This window comes from Oncorhynchus mykiss, chromosome 16 (assembly GCF_057628025.1).
Source record: "Oncorhynchus mykiss isolate SJ-2025 chromosome 16, ASM5762802v1, whole genome shotgun sequence".
Lineage (NCBI taxonomy): Eukaryota > Metazoa > Chordata > Actinopteri > Salmoniformes > Salmonidae > Oncorhynchus > Oncorhynchus mykiss.
In genome coordinates, this window is record NC_143037.1 from 13,237,907 (window position 1) to 13,255,680 (window position 17,774).

At 41.5% G+C, this 17,774-nt stretch overlaps 1 protein-coding gene across 2 annotated transcripts in view; it reads right to left on the bottom strand.

The window, feature by feature from the left end:
- Positions 1–17,740, bottom strand: part of rnls (renalase, FAD-dependent amine oxidase) — a 46,258-nt gene extending 28,518 nt beyond the window's left edge. The window contains exons 1-4 of one of the 2 annotated variants that reach the window (XM_021564781.3): positions 17,279–17,740; positions 13,547–13,652; positions 13,122–13,267; positions 11,600–11,758 (exon numbers count right to left, since the gene is read on the bottom strand). In XM_021564781.3, the coding sequence (XP_021420456.3) occupies positions 11,600–11,758; positions 13,122–13,267; positions 13,547–13,652; positions 17,279–17,393 (526 nt within the window). In that variant the 5' untranslated portion in view covers positions 17,394–17,740. Of the gene's footprint in view, positions 1–11,599; positions 11,762–13,121; positions 13,268–13,546; positions 13,653–17,278 lie in introns of both variants that reach the window. The other variant, XM_021564779.3, reaches the window with a different exon arrangement.
- Between the last annotated feature and the right edge of the window lie 34 nt (positions 17,741–17,774).

Consider the following 17,774-nt stretch of genomic DNA (forward strand, 5'->3'; position numbering starts at 1 on the left):
CTATGCATAGTCACTTTTATTAACTCTACCTCAACTAACAGGTGCCCCTCCACATTGACTCTGTACCGGCAACATATACACACACACGTTATTTTTTACTGCTGCTTTAATTACTCATTATTTTTCTCTTATTCTTATCCTTATTTTTGAAACTGCACTGTCGGTTAGGGGCTTGTAAGTAAGCATTTCACTCTAAGGTCTACGTCTGTTGTATTCAGCACATGCGACTAATAAAATTTGATTTGAGTCCACCTGTGGTAAATTCATGGAATTTGGACATGATTTGGAAAGGCACACACCTGTCTATACAAGGTCCCACAGTTGACAGTGAATGTCAGAGCAAAAACCAAGCCATGAGGTCGAAGGAATTGTCCGTAGAGCTCCGTAACAGGATTGTGTCGAGGCACAGATCTGTGGAAGGGTACCAAAACATTTCTGCAGCATTGAAGGTCCCAAACACCACAGTGGCCTGCATCATTCTTAAATGAAGTTTGGAACCACCAAGACTCTTCCTAGAGCTGGGTGCCCGGCCAAATTGAGCAATCGGAGAAGGGCCTTGGCCAGGGAGGTGACCAAGAATCCGATGATCACTCTGACAGAGCTTCAGAGTTCCTCTGTGGAGATGGGAGAACCTTCCAGAAAGACAACCATCTCTGCAGCACTCCACCAATCAGGCCATTATTTACATAAAAAAACACTACTTTTCAATGGGTAAGTCTAATGTTTTTATAAGCAGAAAGTGAACAAACTTCCGCTTTTGTCCCATTCTTCCTTTACCCACAAGAACAGAAACAGTTCCCCTGATGCTATAACAGTATGTGCCAAAGTGGAAGTGAGTTTATATGACATTCTAATTTTAAAATGGCCTTACTCAGCCCTTCTGCATTGTTCCAGAACTGGGTTAACCACCTGTTAGCAATTACAACCTCTGATGTAAAATATACCAATAGTGCTACACTTCTGGCCTAGATTCAGATGAATTCGAGGAAAGTGTGGGCAAGAGAAGGGTTGTATAATGTTTCATGGACGGTTTCCAATGTGAGTACTGGGCGTGTGTGTGGGCTGCGGCTGGCTGTAGGGAACACACCGCACCAACAGGTGTCCCTGTGAATACTGGAGCAGACACACTGGCCCTCAGAAACCATTCAAAAATCTTATGTCATTCAGAGAACTCTGCCAGTTCTTGCAAAACCAAACATTCCTGCCTCTGTTGTTAATTTCTGGCAGTTGGCTTACGTTGTCAATGAAATCAGATATATTGCCAGAGTAAAAGGGGAAAAGAGGAGACATTCTTCAAAAGCTCCCAACATTAAGACAGGGAATTCACTTCCCTGAAAAAAAAAAAAGTGTGTAAGGCAATTGGCTGGGGTAGAATGCATTAGGGCTCTGGCACAGAGGTTGGCAAGCCACCCTGGATGAAAGGACACCTCTGCCCCTAAAACTAGTGCTCCAGGAACCCTGTCAAACCGCTGACCCAAAATCCTCTGCGATATATTATGGGAAACAAATAAGCCAGGAGACCGCAGAGATTTATATCAGGCGTGCCATGGCCCGCCAGTGCTCCCGGAGTTCATTCATCTTTTGCAAATGTTACATGGTCCTATTTCCCTGCGCTGTGAGGGCCAAGACATGCCCCGCAACGCCTCAGAAGCTGAGCCCGAGTATTCTGCTGGATACCAACCATAAAATCCAAACATTTCGGACGAGACAACATGAACTATATGTTGAGTACTTGCCCACTGTACATTTGACAGCATGGATATGTGGTTGTTTGAAACCAAGGGTTTGATTTATTTTGGTTGCAGTTCTAAATTGTAGCTCTAAAGTAACTAAGGCAATAAGAGCCAGAGAATCAGAATAACGTGCACATAAACAGTCCAATCATCTTCAATCTAATAAAACAACTATGCATATGTACTCGTGTGCACACTAAATCTATATAGCCTGTCAGTAAAAAGTTTGAGGAACAGGTGCAGACAGGTCTTCACAATATTCCTAACTTCAGTTTGTTCAAAGCAAAGTAATACTATGAGGGATACAGTACCACTTTTTTCAAATAGAGCCATGCCATATTGAAACCTTAAGAATAGGCCTCTATCTCAACTATCATTTGTATGTTAACCAAACTTTAAAAAATTTAAAAAAAGACTCAACTGCATTACAAAGAGCTAGAACTTTCAGATGCTTAAAAAAACCCATTGATCACTGCGGAGGCTCAGACAAGGTGGTTCGGAGGGGGTTGCCAAAAACCTTGTTAATTTCAAAAAGGTTCTGCAAACCCACTATTCTGTGAACGGTTAGACCGTGTGTGTGTGATATATATATACACACACACACACACAATTTGTATATTTTTTTAATACATTATTTGCTCTACAAAACTCAATTTATGTGAATTATGAATTTATAGTAGGGACAGATCAACATTTACTGGGGAGGATGGGTTCACCAGCAGCAAATACAAAAAGACTGCTGAACAATTAATCAACTGGCCACCCAGACTATTTACATTGACCCCCCCTTGTTTTTACACTGCTGCTACTCGCTGTTCATTATCAATGCATAGTCACTTTACCCCTACCTACATGTACAAATTACCTCGACTTACCTGTACACCCACACACTGACTCGGTACCCCCTGTATATAACCTCGTTATTGTTATTTTATTGTGTTACTTCATTTTTTTTTACTTTAGTTTATTTTGTAAATATTTTCTTAACTATTTCTAGAACTGCATTGTTGGTTAAGGGCTTGTAAGTAAGCATTTCACAGTAAGGTCACCCGTTGTACACCCGTTGTACACCCGTTGTATTCGGCCCATGTGACAAACAATTTGATTTGAAACATCTAAAGAATAAGCTACTAGCAAAACAAGCGGGTAAGAATTGTACTTAAACTCCCCCCTCATACTAATCTGGAGGTTGAGCATTTTTTCATCTCTATGTAACTGTATATGTAAAAAATAATAATAATACAAATCGGGAGCACAATGGAAATAAGTCCGACTTTAATGTGAAATACCGGTTACTTAAATGTTTTATTATTTGTGTGTATTTATTTTTTTAACTAACAAATCAATAAATCCAAACTTTGCAGCGGCCAATTGATGAACTGAAAGAGACATCTTCCAAAACACCAAAAAGTTTAGTGACACTCAGAGACTGTCAAGCCAAGCCTTCGATACTTGGTAGGCCTACAAGGTAGGGAGGAATGTATTTTCTGTTTGTCGCAAACTATGATATTGAACTGTCCTAAGTCAGTAGGCTTTGTTTATTGGTTGTGTGGTGCATTGGCACAGAAACCTTGGTGGAAAATGTGTTGCATATATTTTATATAATTCTAAATATGGCACCAAAATGTTAAAACTCAGATTGCCCTCTAGTTGATGATTGTCTGCAGCTGGCTCTGATTGTAGTGTAATGAAACAGGCAGGGAGAGGGAGCTCATTCGTGGTCGTCGGTGAACCGTTTATAAACACAGGGTCACTACAGTTATTGTTATTTGTGGTCGTAAACATTATTTTGAGTTAATTCTACAGTACAAGGGGAGGGTCATGGGAAAATATTTTTTACGTTGGGGAAGAGGGTGCATTTTTTTTTTATGACACCTTGAGTTGGACTCCCCCCGTTGATTACTGCAAATTATCTGTGGGCTTTTTCTATTCTCCATTTCTCTTTTCAACATAACGACAACACATTTCTCTGCGTCTCATATTTTCTGAATTTTGAGCAATCAGGACCGAGGAGGAAGTGTGAAGCAAGGGTTATTTTGGAGCTTGATTCTGTTTAAAATTACTTCCAGATTGCATCCTCATGGGGCAGGGACTGGACCCAGCTCACCTGTTACTGCCCCCCTCTGTCCAGTTCCTCACACTACATCCCTATCAATGACGTCTTCAAATGATTCAGGACCTTTTCACACAATATGCCTCATAATGAATGAATCTGACAATAAAGCCAGTTCTACCACCCACATTTAGGAAGTGTATCTACTGTATATTATATCATCTGTATCTAATATATAAAGACTAACCAATGTGTGGTGGTCTTCGATGAAAATGTTATATCTATATACTGTATATTGAGCTTTGGCTTGTATGAGCCTGAAGGCCGTAATAGTACACCCCCTGGACAGGACGCTGTCTATTGCAAGGCCTGAGTATATTCGTACAGTGCCAAACAAAGTTTTCCTTTCCAAGATGTTGAGTGTTGGATCTAGAATGATCTACACATTCTAGAACATTTGCGGTTACTTAAAAACACACCCCATGAATACGTACTTACAATCAATCTATGATGAGTTAGACACACTCAATATGGAGATAGATGGTTCGGTTGGGCCAGATTTAATTTGACCGAAATACTATAACGAGAACAAAAATATCCAAGTGTCAGAAGTTGTGTGTATAAATTAAACAACAAAGGAGATGGGCCTCTGAAGAATGCTCCCAAATGACTCCAGTCTGTTTCTGTAAAGCAGAGCCATTTGTATGGCTAGAGTTTCTCCAAAAGGCACAGAGCACATTTCTCAAACGAATCCACAAATCCATTTCTAAGTCAAGGGGGCTTTGAAGTAATTTTCTATGGCTTTGAATGAAAGCAGTCAAACTGGGCTGACTTACATGCTTCTATTAAGTGAACTCTAGCAGCTCATCATGCCCATCCCCAACTGAGAGAAAGAGTCAAACATTTTCTCCAGACAACTCTGTGAATATTTTAGGGACAGGTAATTCAGTGTGCAATACTTTCAGAGGCTGTCTGTCTTAATTGAAAGAACTATTCCCCACTGCTCTTGAGATTTCAGTGAATCTTGAGAAGGACTGACATTTCCTGTATGCACCGGTCCCAGTCATACCTTGTATAGTAACTTAGGGGACACCACTACTTCAGTCAGACTATGGTTCCTTTCACATGTACCTCTCAGCTGTCACTCACAGTGCAGCACACTTCCAGAAGATAATGCTTCACCAACTCCTGCTCTAATGCCATACTTCGACCATCCTCAACCTTCTGTGTGTGATGCCACACAAGTCATTCAGAATTCAGCATCTCAGACCATCTCTTCAACCTAATAGCAAAAGGCACCGATTCCTCCACCCTTTTCACTCGTCTGGTTCCCTTGTTCCGTCCAGCGGCTAATTTGGAATGCAACCATTTTTTTTGAAAGCAGCGACTTCTGCTCGCGCTCTGCATTATTCAGCATTTCCATGAAACTCTAGGCACCCTGGAGGACTATGCCTTCCTCTCTCATTTCCATATTTGTCCTGTAGGACTCTACACTACGCCGCGTTAGGGTTTAGAAATCTTACTCGGAGAATACCAATTTCTGGATGAATGTGAGCCCTTCGCAGCCAGAGAGACACCTGGAGACCAATTTAACAAGCAACTGGAGGGACCCGGTCAGTGGTTGGCAGCTAAGGACAGGCTCTGTGTCTGTCTGTCTGTCTACTGGTGTGGCCGTGACCCCACTCTCCGACTGTGTCTGAGGGGGAGGTGGGATATGCAACAAAACAATTCACACATGCATATAATACACACTTTTACATGTGTGGAATAGTACAAATACGAGTACCCACCAAATTATTATTATTAATATTATTATAGTCACCAACCAGCCAGCCAGTCAGCTGTGTCTATAATGAGTGGCCAGAGTGATACCGTCATACATATATGCATTGGAGTGAGGAGCACCCAATTTGTCCAAGTCAGAGGAACGATTCATGAAAACAAATGAAGTAAAAGCAGCTTGTTACATACAGGTAACTTCCCAAATAAAGTGTCTTAATAGGGCGTTGGGTCACTATGAGCCGCCAGAACAGATTCAATGTGCAGTGCTTTCCCTAAGCTACGCCCGTCGACTAAACAGCCGGTAAGACTTATTGTCAGCCGGCTACTTTTTCCACTTCATAAAAGGTAACTAGGATTATTTTCATTGAAAAGTTTCAATTCGCTAGTCAGAAATGTTTGTATAGCCTTCTCGCTCTAGAATGAACAACATGCATCTTCTAGAGACCAATTGATAGGAAAGGCGCATGTCAGTCACAAAGCAAGCAATGACAGAGAAACACTGCTGGTTTGTCAGTCTGCTGTCTATCCAGCCTCTCGGCACCAGTTATTTTTGTGTGATGTGGTTGGCTGCAGTTGAATTTCTTTTCACGGAGGAGGGAAAACATGATGCTTCTTCATCGTCTCCTGTGAGTGAATTTAATTATTGTTCTGTGGCACATTAATTTATTTTCTTCCGCGTGTTTCATATGAACAATATGCATCTAGCCCGACACGGAGTCAGGCGCATGGGCTATTTATTGACGACAGAACAGCAAGTGTTGACTAGTTCATAAAAGGTGTCGAACTGACTGAATAAAGTAGATCTCCTATATCCCTTTGCTATTCATAAATCATACACTGTAATTACACTGAGTGTACGAAAAATTAGAAACACCTTCCCAAAATTGAGTTTGCCCTCAGAACAGCCTCAATTCGTAGGGGCGTGGACTCTACAAGGTATTGAAAGCGTTTCACAGGGATGCTGGCCTCTGTTGACTCCAATGCCTCCCACAGTTGTCAAGTTGGCTGGATGTCCTTAGGATGGTGGTCATTATTGATACACATGGGAAACCTTTGAGCGTGAAAAACCCAGCAGCTTTGCAGTTCTTGACACAAACTGGTGCACCTGGTACCTACTACCATACCCAGTTCAAAGGCACTTAAATGTTTTGTCTTGCCCATTCACCATCTGAATGGTACACACACAATCCATGTCTCAATGCTTAAAAAGCTTTCTTTAACTTGTCTACTCAATTTACACTGATTGAAGTGGATTTAACAAGTGACATCAATAAGGGATAATAGCTTTACCTGAATAGTCTATTTCGTGGAAAGAGCAGGTGTTCCTAAAGCTTTGTATATCGCATCGGGACAATGGTATTTTATTAGGATCCCCATTAGCTGTGGTAAAACATGAAATATTACATAATACAGAACATTAATAGACAAGAACATATGAAGGACAGAACTACATCAATTAAAAAAAGGCACACGTAGCCTACATATCAATACATGTATACAAACTATCTAGGTGAAATAGGGGAGAGGCGTTGCGCCGCGAGGTGTTGCTATATCGTTTTTTTAAAGACCAGGTTTGCTGTTCATCTGAGCAATATGAGATGGAACGGAGTTCCATGCAATAATGGCTCTATATAATATTGTACACTTTCTTGAATTTGTTCTGGATTTGGGGACTATGAAAAGACCCCTGGTGGCATGTCTGGTGGGTTAAGTGTGTATTTTCCTAGGATTCGAAGCCCATGTCGAGACTTGCCAGTGACAGCTAAAGTGAATTGTTAGTGTAGCCTAGTGATGGGTTCATTCGGCTCCCTAATTTGCACACGGGTAGGCTACTACTACTTTTTGGCAGTTATCTGCAGATAAATTATGAAAACATTTGATAAAGATGTTGAATCCTCACTGTAGGAACAATAGGGAGTCTCAATCTGGTCCAAAATATGATAAAAGAAAACATTTTGAAGGTTATAAAAGCTAAATGATAGTATTTCAGATATTTATATAGGCCTACTGAGTTTATTAAAGTGTCGACAAGGGAGTAGTCAACTACTGCTTTCTGTGTAGCAAAGCCCATGTATAACACCTGCTTCATTCTTCAAATCATACCTGTAGGTCTATTCGTGGTTACCTGACTGTGCACCCAAACTTTTATACAATCTAACTAACGGGGGATCTGGGGATCCTCCCCCTGAAGTTTAGCCTTTTTATTTTTATTCTGCAATTCTAGATTGTTTCTCAACAGTTAATCCATGTTTACTTGACAGAACACAGCTTTTCTTCTTAGGTTTTTGCCACAATAAACAAAATTGAAAGAGTAGACTATATAGACAAGTATTTCTGATTCGATTACTAATCTACCACCTTCCCCGAAAGTCCCACCCACAGTGATTGATTGACAGGTCCGAAACCCTACCAGCTCTGTGACTCACAAATATCCTAACAATACACTGAATTCATACATTTTCAGTCATTTTTAGTGCAAAGTCGTGTATTCTACTCAATACCACACCTACTTTTCACCAATCTGGGAGGTTAACTCGTTAAAGTATTCAATAATTTAGCTGTGCATTTTGAATGGAATCAAGGCATGAGAATGTACCAGAGGCCACCAAAATAGAACTTGTTCTGCAAGTACATTATAAGACCTGGCTTACTCCAGCTATGCCAAAATGCACATGTAAGTGGAGGCAGATGTGAACTAGAAAATACCAGAAGAGCATCTCACATATTGTTCAATTCAAATACTTCACCGATTAAAAACTAAAACATAGGCTGTATATAGGCCATTATTTCCGGCGCCGACAGAGATGGCCGCCTCGCTTCTCATTCCTAGGAAACTATGCAGTATTTCGTTTTTTATGTGTTATTTCTTACATTGTTACCCCAGGTAATCTTAGGTTTTATTACATACAGTCGGGAGGAACTATTGGATATAAGAGCACATCAACTCACCAACATTACGACCAGGAATACGACTTTCCCGAAGCGGATCCTCTGTTTTGCCCACCACCCAGGACAATGGATCGGATCCCAGTCGGCGACCCAAAACAACGACGCCGTAGAACGGGCAGACGGGCAGACAGTCTTCTGGTCAAGCTCCAGACATGCACATCGCGTACCACTCCCGAGCATTCTACTCGCCAATGTCCAGTCTCTTGACAACAAGGTAGACGGAATCAAGGGTAGCCTTCCAGAGAGACAGAGACTGTAATGTTCTTTGTTTCACGGAAACATGGCTCACTCGAGACACGCTATCGGAGTCGGAGCAGCCAGCTGGTTTCTTCACGCATCGCGCCGACAGAAACAAGCATCTTTCTTGTAAGAAGAAGGGCGGGGGTGTATGCCTTATGATTAACGAGATGTGGTGTGATCATAAGATACAAGAACTCAAGTCCTTCTGTTCACCTGACTTAGAATTCCTCACAATCAAATGCCGACCGCATTATCTACCTAGAGAATTCTCTTCGATTATAATCACAGCTGCATATATCCCCCCCCCCTAAGCAGTCAAATCGATGGCCCTGAACGAACTTCATTCGAGTCTATGTAAACTGGAAACCACATATCCTGAGGCTGCATTTATTGTAGCTGGGGATATTAACAAGGATAATCTGAAAACAAGGCTCCCTAAATTCTATCAGCATATCGATTGTGCAACCAGGGCTGGCAAAACCCTAGATCATTGTTTTTCTAACTTCCACGACGCATGTAAGGCCCTCCCCCGCCCTCCTTTCAGAAAAGCTGACCACGACTCAATTTTGTTGCTCCCTGCCTATAGACAGAAACTAAAACAGGAAGCTCCTGCGCTCAGGTCTGTTCAACGCTGGTCCGACCAATTGGATTTCACGCTTCAAGAATGCTTCGATCACGTGGACTGGGATATGTTCCGCATTGCGGTGAACAACAACATTGATGTATACGCTGATGAGCGGGTTTATTAGCAAGTGCATCGGCGATGTCGTACCCACAGCGTCTATTAAAACATTCCCAAACTAGATACCGTGGATTGATGGCAGCATTCGCACAAAACTGAAAGTGTGAACCACTGCTTTTAATCAGGGCAAGGTGACCGGAAACATGACCAAAAACCATCAGTGTAGCTATTCCCTCCGCAAGGCAATCAAACAAGCTAAGCGTCAGTATAGAGACAAAGTAGTCGCAATTCAACGGCTCAGACACGAGAGGTATGTGGCAGGGTCTACAGTCAATCACGGACTATAAAAGGAAAACCAGCCACGTCGCGGACCAGGATGTCTTGCTCGCAGACAGACTAAACTTCTTTGCTCACTTTGAGGACAACACAGTGCCACACACAGCCCACTACCAAAACCTGCGGGCTCTCCTTCACAGCAGTCGACATGAACAAAACATTTAAACCAAATCAATCCTTATCCCAGTCTGCTGTCCCCACATGCTTCAACCATATCAACTCCACCCTACCTGACACCCTAGACCCAGTCCAATTTGCTTACCCACAGACGACGCAATCACACTGCACTAACCCATCTGGAGAAGAGGAATACCTATGTGAGAACGCTGTTCATCGACTACAGCTCAGCATTTAACACCATAGTACCCTCCAAACTCGTCATCAAGCTCAAGACCCTGGGTCTCGACCCCACCCTGTGTAACTGGGTCCTAGACTTCCTGACGGGCCGCCCACAGGTGGTGAGGGTAGGTAACATCTCCACCCCGCTGATCCTTAACACTGGGGTCCCACAAGGGTGCGTTCTCAGCCCTCTCCTCTACTCCCTGTTCACCCACGACTGTGTGACCATGCACACCTCCAACTCAATCATCAAGTTTGCAGACTACACTACAAGGAGGAGGTGAGGGCCCTCGGAGTGTGGTGTCAGGAAAATAACCTCACACTCAACATCAGCAAAACAAAGGAGATGATCGTGGACTTCAGGAAACAGCAGAGGGAGCATCCCCCCCTATCCACATCGAAAGGACAGTAGGGGAGAGGGTAGAAAGTTTTAAGTTCCTCTGCATACACATCACGGACAAACTGAAATGGTCCACCCACACAGACAGCGTGGTGAAGAAGGCGCAGCAGCGCCTCTTCAAGCTCAGGAGGCTGAAGAAATTCGGCTTGTCACCAAAAACACACAAACTTTTACAGATGCACAATCGAGAGCATCCTGTCGGGCTGTATCATCGCCTGGTACGGCAACTGCTCCGCCCATAACCGTAAAGCTCTCCAGAGGGTAGTGAGGTCTGCACAACACATCACCAGGGGCAAACTACCTGCCCTCCAGGACACCAACACCACCTAATGTCATAAAAAGGCCAAAAAGATAATCAAGGACAACAACCACCCAAGCCACTGCCTGTTCACCCCGCTATCATCCAGAAGGCGAGGTCAGTACAGGTGCTTCAAAGCAGGGACCGAGAGACTGAAAAACAGCCATCACTAACATTGAGTGGCTGCTGCCAACATACTGACTCAACTCCAGTCAATGAGAAATTGGATGTAATATGTAATAAATGTATCACTATGGATCTCTAGCCACTTTAAACAATGCCACTTCATATAATGTTTACATTCCCTACATTACTCATCTCATATGTATATACTGTACTCTATACCATCTACTGCATCTTGCCATCTTGATGTAATGTATCACTAGCCACTTTAAACAATGCCACTTTTGTATGTTTACATACCCTACATTACTCATCTCATATGTATATACTGTACTCTATACAATCCACTGCATATTGCCTATGCTGTTCTATACCATCACACATTCATATATTATTTATGTACATATTCTTATTCATTCCTTTACACTTGTGTGTATAAGGTAGTTGTTGTGAAATTGTTAGGTTCGATTACTCGTTGAAAATTACTGCATTGTCGGAACTAAAAGCACAAGCATTTCTCTACACTCGCATTAACATCTGCCAACCCCCCCCCCAGCATACATTGGCCCTTAAATCTGAAGCTGTGTAGCTCTGGTAGAAGTATCATAACAAACCATGCATCCAGTATGTGTGCTTCGGTGATGGTAGGTAGATCAGTACTCACAGGAGCCCACGTCTCCTTGCAGCTGTAGGATCTGCGGTACTGGCATAGTGAGGACCACGGAGTCAAACTGCTCCGGGGCCCCGCCCTTCCGACACACCTCCCAGATGGCACCCTTCTGGTAGATGTGGGTAACGTGGTGGTCAAAGAACACCTCTGCCCCTGCTTGGGTGCAGAGACACAGAGTTGGCATTGTTGCAGTGAAAGACAGGGACAGGTGGAGGAAGAAAAGGAAAGAGAGTCAGTGAGGAAGAAATGTCAAATATTGAGAAGACTGTTTGATTGTGCCCCACTGGGGAAATGATTAAAACTTTGTGGTTAATAATACATACATCTTGGATATGGTTACATACACTCTCTGGCACACATGGTGAAGCCAAGAGAGTTCTAGAAAGGCATGCTACTTCACTTCATTCCATTCCCAAATTACAGATGAGGAGAAAAATGCAGGAAGAGATTGTAAATTAGAGAAAAGATGCACAACTCCTCTCCCTGAGGACGCAGAGTTGTACATTCCAGAATTAGACTACAGTATAAAGAAACAATTTTTCTCTTTAAAAGATCAAGAACAAGGTTAGGAGCGTCATAAAAGGTCCAGAAAAAATATATAGATAGAACCCTCAACCTTTTTTTTGGGGAGACTGGAGATAAAATAACAGTTGTTGCCAAAGGGTTGTTATTTGATCTGCTAATAGTGTACCATTAGGTTTTGTCCTATTAGTTGATTACTCTACTGATTAATCAGATGTGGAGGTAGTATTTCAGGCCTCTATTCATCATTCATAACTCATTCTAAAAGGCCTGGAGTGGGTAATACTGTAGATAGCCCTACTTTGTTTGGCCTGCTAACAACTTGCGACCCACGACCTCTTATAACATTCCATGGCTTTGACCTAGCGTGACACTCTGCTGTCTTTGAATTTCAATGACATTATTTGTTATCACTTTTTTTGATCTTGTATGACATTCACCTTGATTTACTGAAATAGACACTTCAGTAGGGGTGAATCCAGGTTAATGACCTAATCATTACTGACCAAGTTAAAGGCAATATTTGGAATAACTGATTCATCTTTTTTCAGAACTTGTTGTCAACTAAAAGCATTAGCTAATCAACCAGCTTGATTAATGGATTTGTCTTTACAGCCCTAGTTTTGAAGTCAAAGCAACATCCTGCAATGTCCCTGCTTGATATCTAGTTGGGCTAGGCCTTCATTAACTCGACTCAGTAAGGTTTAGACACAATATAAATCACCCTGTGAAATCTGGCCGGACTCCCTCCTCGGCCTCTAGGAACTTTAACAAATAAATGAAAGCTGAATGAGTGGGAGGACATGAACCTCAGGACATGAGCTTCTTGCAAAATATTTGTTTCATTAAGAAGAGAAGGAAAACATCTGTGAAATACTCAACAGAAAACGACGCAAGTAAATCATTTCTCCAACAAGGTCCTTGTCGAAGATATTTGAGACTGACATAACGTGTGCTCTTCAAATACAAGGTAAAAGGGTAGGAGACGGGCTACCTGACTGCTTAAGGAAATGTTTGACGATGGCGGACACTCCTGTTGGACTGACATAGTTTTTATGGCCTCCGTCCTTCATCACCTCCCCTTCCACAGAGGAAACCAGAGGCTTCAGAACACCATGGGCCAGCAGCTCTTCATAGAAGCTGAAAAACACAATGGGATGAAGATGAGAACCATCTTGGAACACAAAGGATAACTTGCTCAAAGTTAACAAAACAAACAGACACCAATGGATGGACACATTTGTTGCGTCCCCTAACAAGTATCATTGGTCAAATGTAAAAAATATATTTAAAAAAAAACGGATTATGCTAGTAACATACTGCCATAATCGTTATGGTGCTGTTGGTAATAGGTAGACCCTAAAACAACAGATTTGAGAAGTTTGGGACATGATATGCATTGATTGTGGAATACAGTACTTTTGATGCATTTTGGCGTAGTATGTCGTGGCAGTAATGTACTGTGCACCAAGATCAACTATACAGGAGGCATCAGACGGACTTCTGCTGGTGGACATCCTTCCTCCTGCAACACAGAAACTATGTATAAACAAAAACATTTAAATGATATTTACTCTATCTCAATAGACTGACTGGAAAATTAGACCAATTATAATAGTTTACTGATGAGATTTCATGAGTTTTGTTGACAACATTCACATCAACTCAAACAAAACATCTGTATGTGGGCCTATGACTGTCACAGGAAAGTCAACAGCAGCAAATGTATAGATAGATAACTTTATTGGTCAATTGTACACAAGGTCCAACTGAAATTTGACTTATGCTTTTAACCCAAAGCCTCCAACACACACACACACACGGGTGCGGGGGGCTGCCACACTGGATGCCCAGGGAGCTGTTGTTGTGGGGGGTTAAGTGCCTTGCTCAAGGGAAACAACGACAGGCAATGGCAACCCCCCGGTTGCTGACTAGCCTCTCTAATCGCTACGCTACCTGCCGTTTAGGGTTATATAACCTATACATTAGGGTCAAATATTATATCTTTCTAAAAACCAACATTCTCGGGTACAGCTTCTAGCCCCAAGCCATCAGATTGCTAAATAATCAGTTAATGGTTTTATTTGTATTTTATTTAACTAGTGCATATCAGTTAAGAACAAATTCTTATTTACAATGATGGCCTACAATAGTACCCAAACTATCTTCACTCACTAGACTGTATATACAAACCATATACACACACACACACTAGACTGCATATACAAACCATATACACACACACTCACTAGACTGTATATACAAACCATATACACACACTGACTAGACAGCATATACAAACCATATACACACACTCACTAGACTGCATATACAAACCATATACACACACTCACTAGACTGCATATACAAACACACACGCAAAACACTACATTGACAATCCCACACACATTTACTACAGTGCCTTGCGAAAGTATTCGGCCCCCTTGAACTTTACGACCTTTTGCCACATTTCAGGCTTCAAACATAAAGATATAAAACTGTATTTTTTTGTGAAGAATCAACAACAAGTGGGACACAATCATGAAGTGGAACGACATTTATTGGATATTTCAAACTTTTTTAACAAATCAAAAACTGAAAAATTGAGCGTGCAAAATTATTCAGCCCCCTTAAGTTAATACTTTGTAGCGCCACCTTTTGCTGCGATTACAGCTGTAAGACGCTTGGGGTATGTCTCTATCAGTTTTGCACATCGAGAGACTGACATTTTTTCCCATTCCTCCTTGCAAAACAGCTCGAGCTCAGTGAGGTTGGATGGAGAGCATTTGTGAACAGCAGTTTTCAGTTCTTTCCACAGATTCTCGATTGGATTCAGGTCTGGACTTTGACTTGGCCATTCTAACACCTGGATATGTTTATTTTTGAACCATTGCATTGTAGATTTTGCTTTATGTTTTGGATCATTGTCTTGTTGGAAGACAAATCTCCGTCCCAGTCTCAGGTCTTTTGCAGACTCCATCAGGTTTTCTTCCAGAATGGTCCTGTATTTGGCTCCATCCATCTTCCCATCAATTTTAACCATCTTCCCTGTCCCTGCTGAAGAAAAGCAGGCCCAAACCATGATGCTGCCACCACCATGTTTGACAGTGGGGATGGTGTGTTCAGCTGTGTTGCTTTTACGCCAAACATGACGTTTTGCATTGTTGCCAAAAAGTTCAATTTGGGTTTCATCTGACCAGAGCACCTTCTTCCACATGTTTGGTGTGTCTCCCAGGTGGCTTGTGGCAAACTTTAAACGACACTTTAAGAAATGGCTTTCTTCTTGCCACTCTTCCATAAAGGCCAGATTTGTGCAATATACAACTGATTGTTGTCCTATGGACAGAGTCTCCCACCTCAGCTGTAGATCTCTGCAATTCATCCAGAGTGATCATGGGCCTCTTGGCTGCATCTCTGATCAGTCTTCTCCTTGTATGAGCTGAAAGTTTAGAGGGACGGCCAGGTCTTGGTAGATTTGCAGTGGTCTGATACTCCTTCCATTTCAATATTATCGCTTGCACAGTGCTCCTTGGGATGTTTAAAGCTTGGGAAATCTTTTTGTATCCAAATCCGGCTTTAAACTTCTTCACAACAGTATCTCGGACCTGCCTGGTGTGTTCCTTGTTCTTCATGATGCTCTGCGCTTTTAACGGACCTCTGAGACTATCACAGTGCAGGTGCATTTATACGGAGACTTGATTACACACAGGTGGATTGTATTTATCATCATTAGTCATTTAGGTCAACATTGGATCATTCAGAGATCCTCACTGAACTTCTGGAGAGAGTTTGCTGCACTGAAAGTAAAGGGGCTGAATAATTTTGCACGCCCAATTTTTCCGTTTTTGATTTGTTAAAAAAGTTTGAAATATCCAATAAATGTCGTTCCACTTCATGATTGTGTCCCACTTGTTGTTGATTCTTCACAAAAAAATACAGTTTTATATCTTTATGTTTGAAGCCTGAAATGTGGCAAAAGGTTGCAAAGTTCAAGGGGGCCGAATACTTTCGCATGGCACTGTACATACGCACACACCAACACAAACATGCACACACACACATAATTTGCTGCTGCTACTCTGTTCTTTATTTTACTCTTATTATCTATCCTGATGCCTAGGCACTTTACCCTGCCTTCATGTACATATCTACCCCAAATACCTCATACCTCTGCACATGGTTGATTTTGACAAAAAAAAATGTAGACAAAAATAGGTTTTAAACTCCATCAGTGGCTTGACAACTCCGTCACTGATGGCTAACCCTTAAGATCGTTTTTTTGTCAATATTTTGAAGAAATATTTTAATCACTGTTCTGCAACAGATCTGTGGTGGAAAAAGTACCCAATTGTCATACTTGAGAAAAAGTAAAAATACCTTAATAGAAAGTATTTCAAGTAAAAATCACCCAGTAAAATATTACTTGAGTAAAAGTCTAAAATTCTTTGGTTTTAAATATACTTAAGTTTCAGAAGTAAATGTAATTGCTAAAATATACTTAAGTATCAAAAAAGTAAGTGTGTAAATAATTTGAAATTGCATTTATTCAAACAAACCAGAAGGCACAATTCTCTTGTTTGTTCATTTACGGATAGCCAATGGCACACTTCAACATAATTTACAAACGAAGCATGTGTGTTTACTGAGTCTGCCAGATGAGAGACAGTAGGGATGACCAGGGATATTCTCATGATAAGTGCGTGAATTTGACCATTTTCCTGTTCTGCTAAGCATTCACAATGTAATGTAATGAGTACTGTTGGGTGTAAGGAAAAATCAGTGGTGTAAAGTACATAAGTACTACTTGTGGTCATTTTTTTTTGTATCTGTACATTACTTTACTATTTTGATTTTGAACTTTTACTTCACTACATTCCTAAAAAAAAATGTACTTTTTGCATTACGTCACTGAATTTGACCCTCTCATTTGTATTGTTCTCTATAGAATAAGCACGCAGCCGGCATTGTAAATATATAATTTTGTATGGCAACTTGCATCTGGCCAACGCACTGTACATTCTGTGCATTGCAACATTGTGACACTCATTATTGCCTCGTGTAGCTAGCTGTATGCTACGCTTCTGCTTCGTATACATTGTATCTAAATAAGTCAAAATGTAAGAACTTTGTCGGCAACTGACACAAACTTACCTGCTCCTCGCGATTTATCCCAGACAACAATAACTTTGTTTGGCATTTCTCTTCGCAGAAGACAAGCGCATAAACTGCCTGTCAAACCTGCACCAACTATAAGAACTCGAGACATTATCACCTGAAATACAAACTATTTTCTTTGACAATGTTTGACCGCACCAAGCTTATTTGGGCGTGTTTGGTAACGCTGCAGATTTCACCTCTATCCTATAATTGTAAACATGAATGGCTGTTGGCCGACCAAAATGTTCCCTTGGTTGTATGCAAGGCGAAACAGTTTATTGAAGGAAAATAAACAAACCACTTCGTTACCATTACAAAATCGCACTGAAAACGTTATTGTTACATCTATATGACTGACTAATTAGGCTACTAATCACCCATTGTGGTTGATACAAGCCTTTCAACAAATCGGCAATAAACCCAGCAGGATGTGTAATCATTACACCGGACACATGCAAAACGCAATGAAAACTAGCGTTTATATTGGACA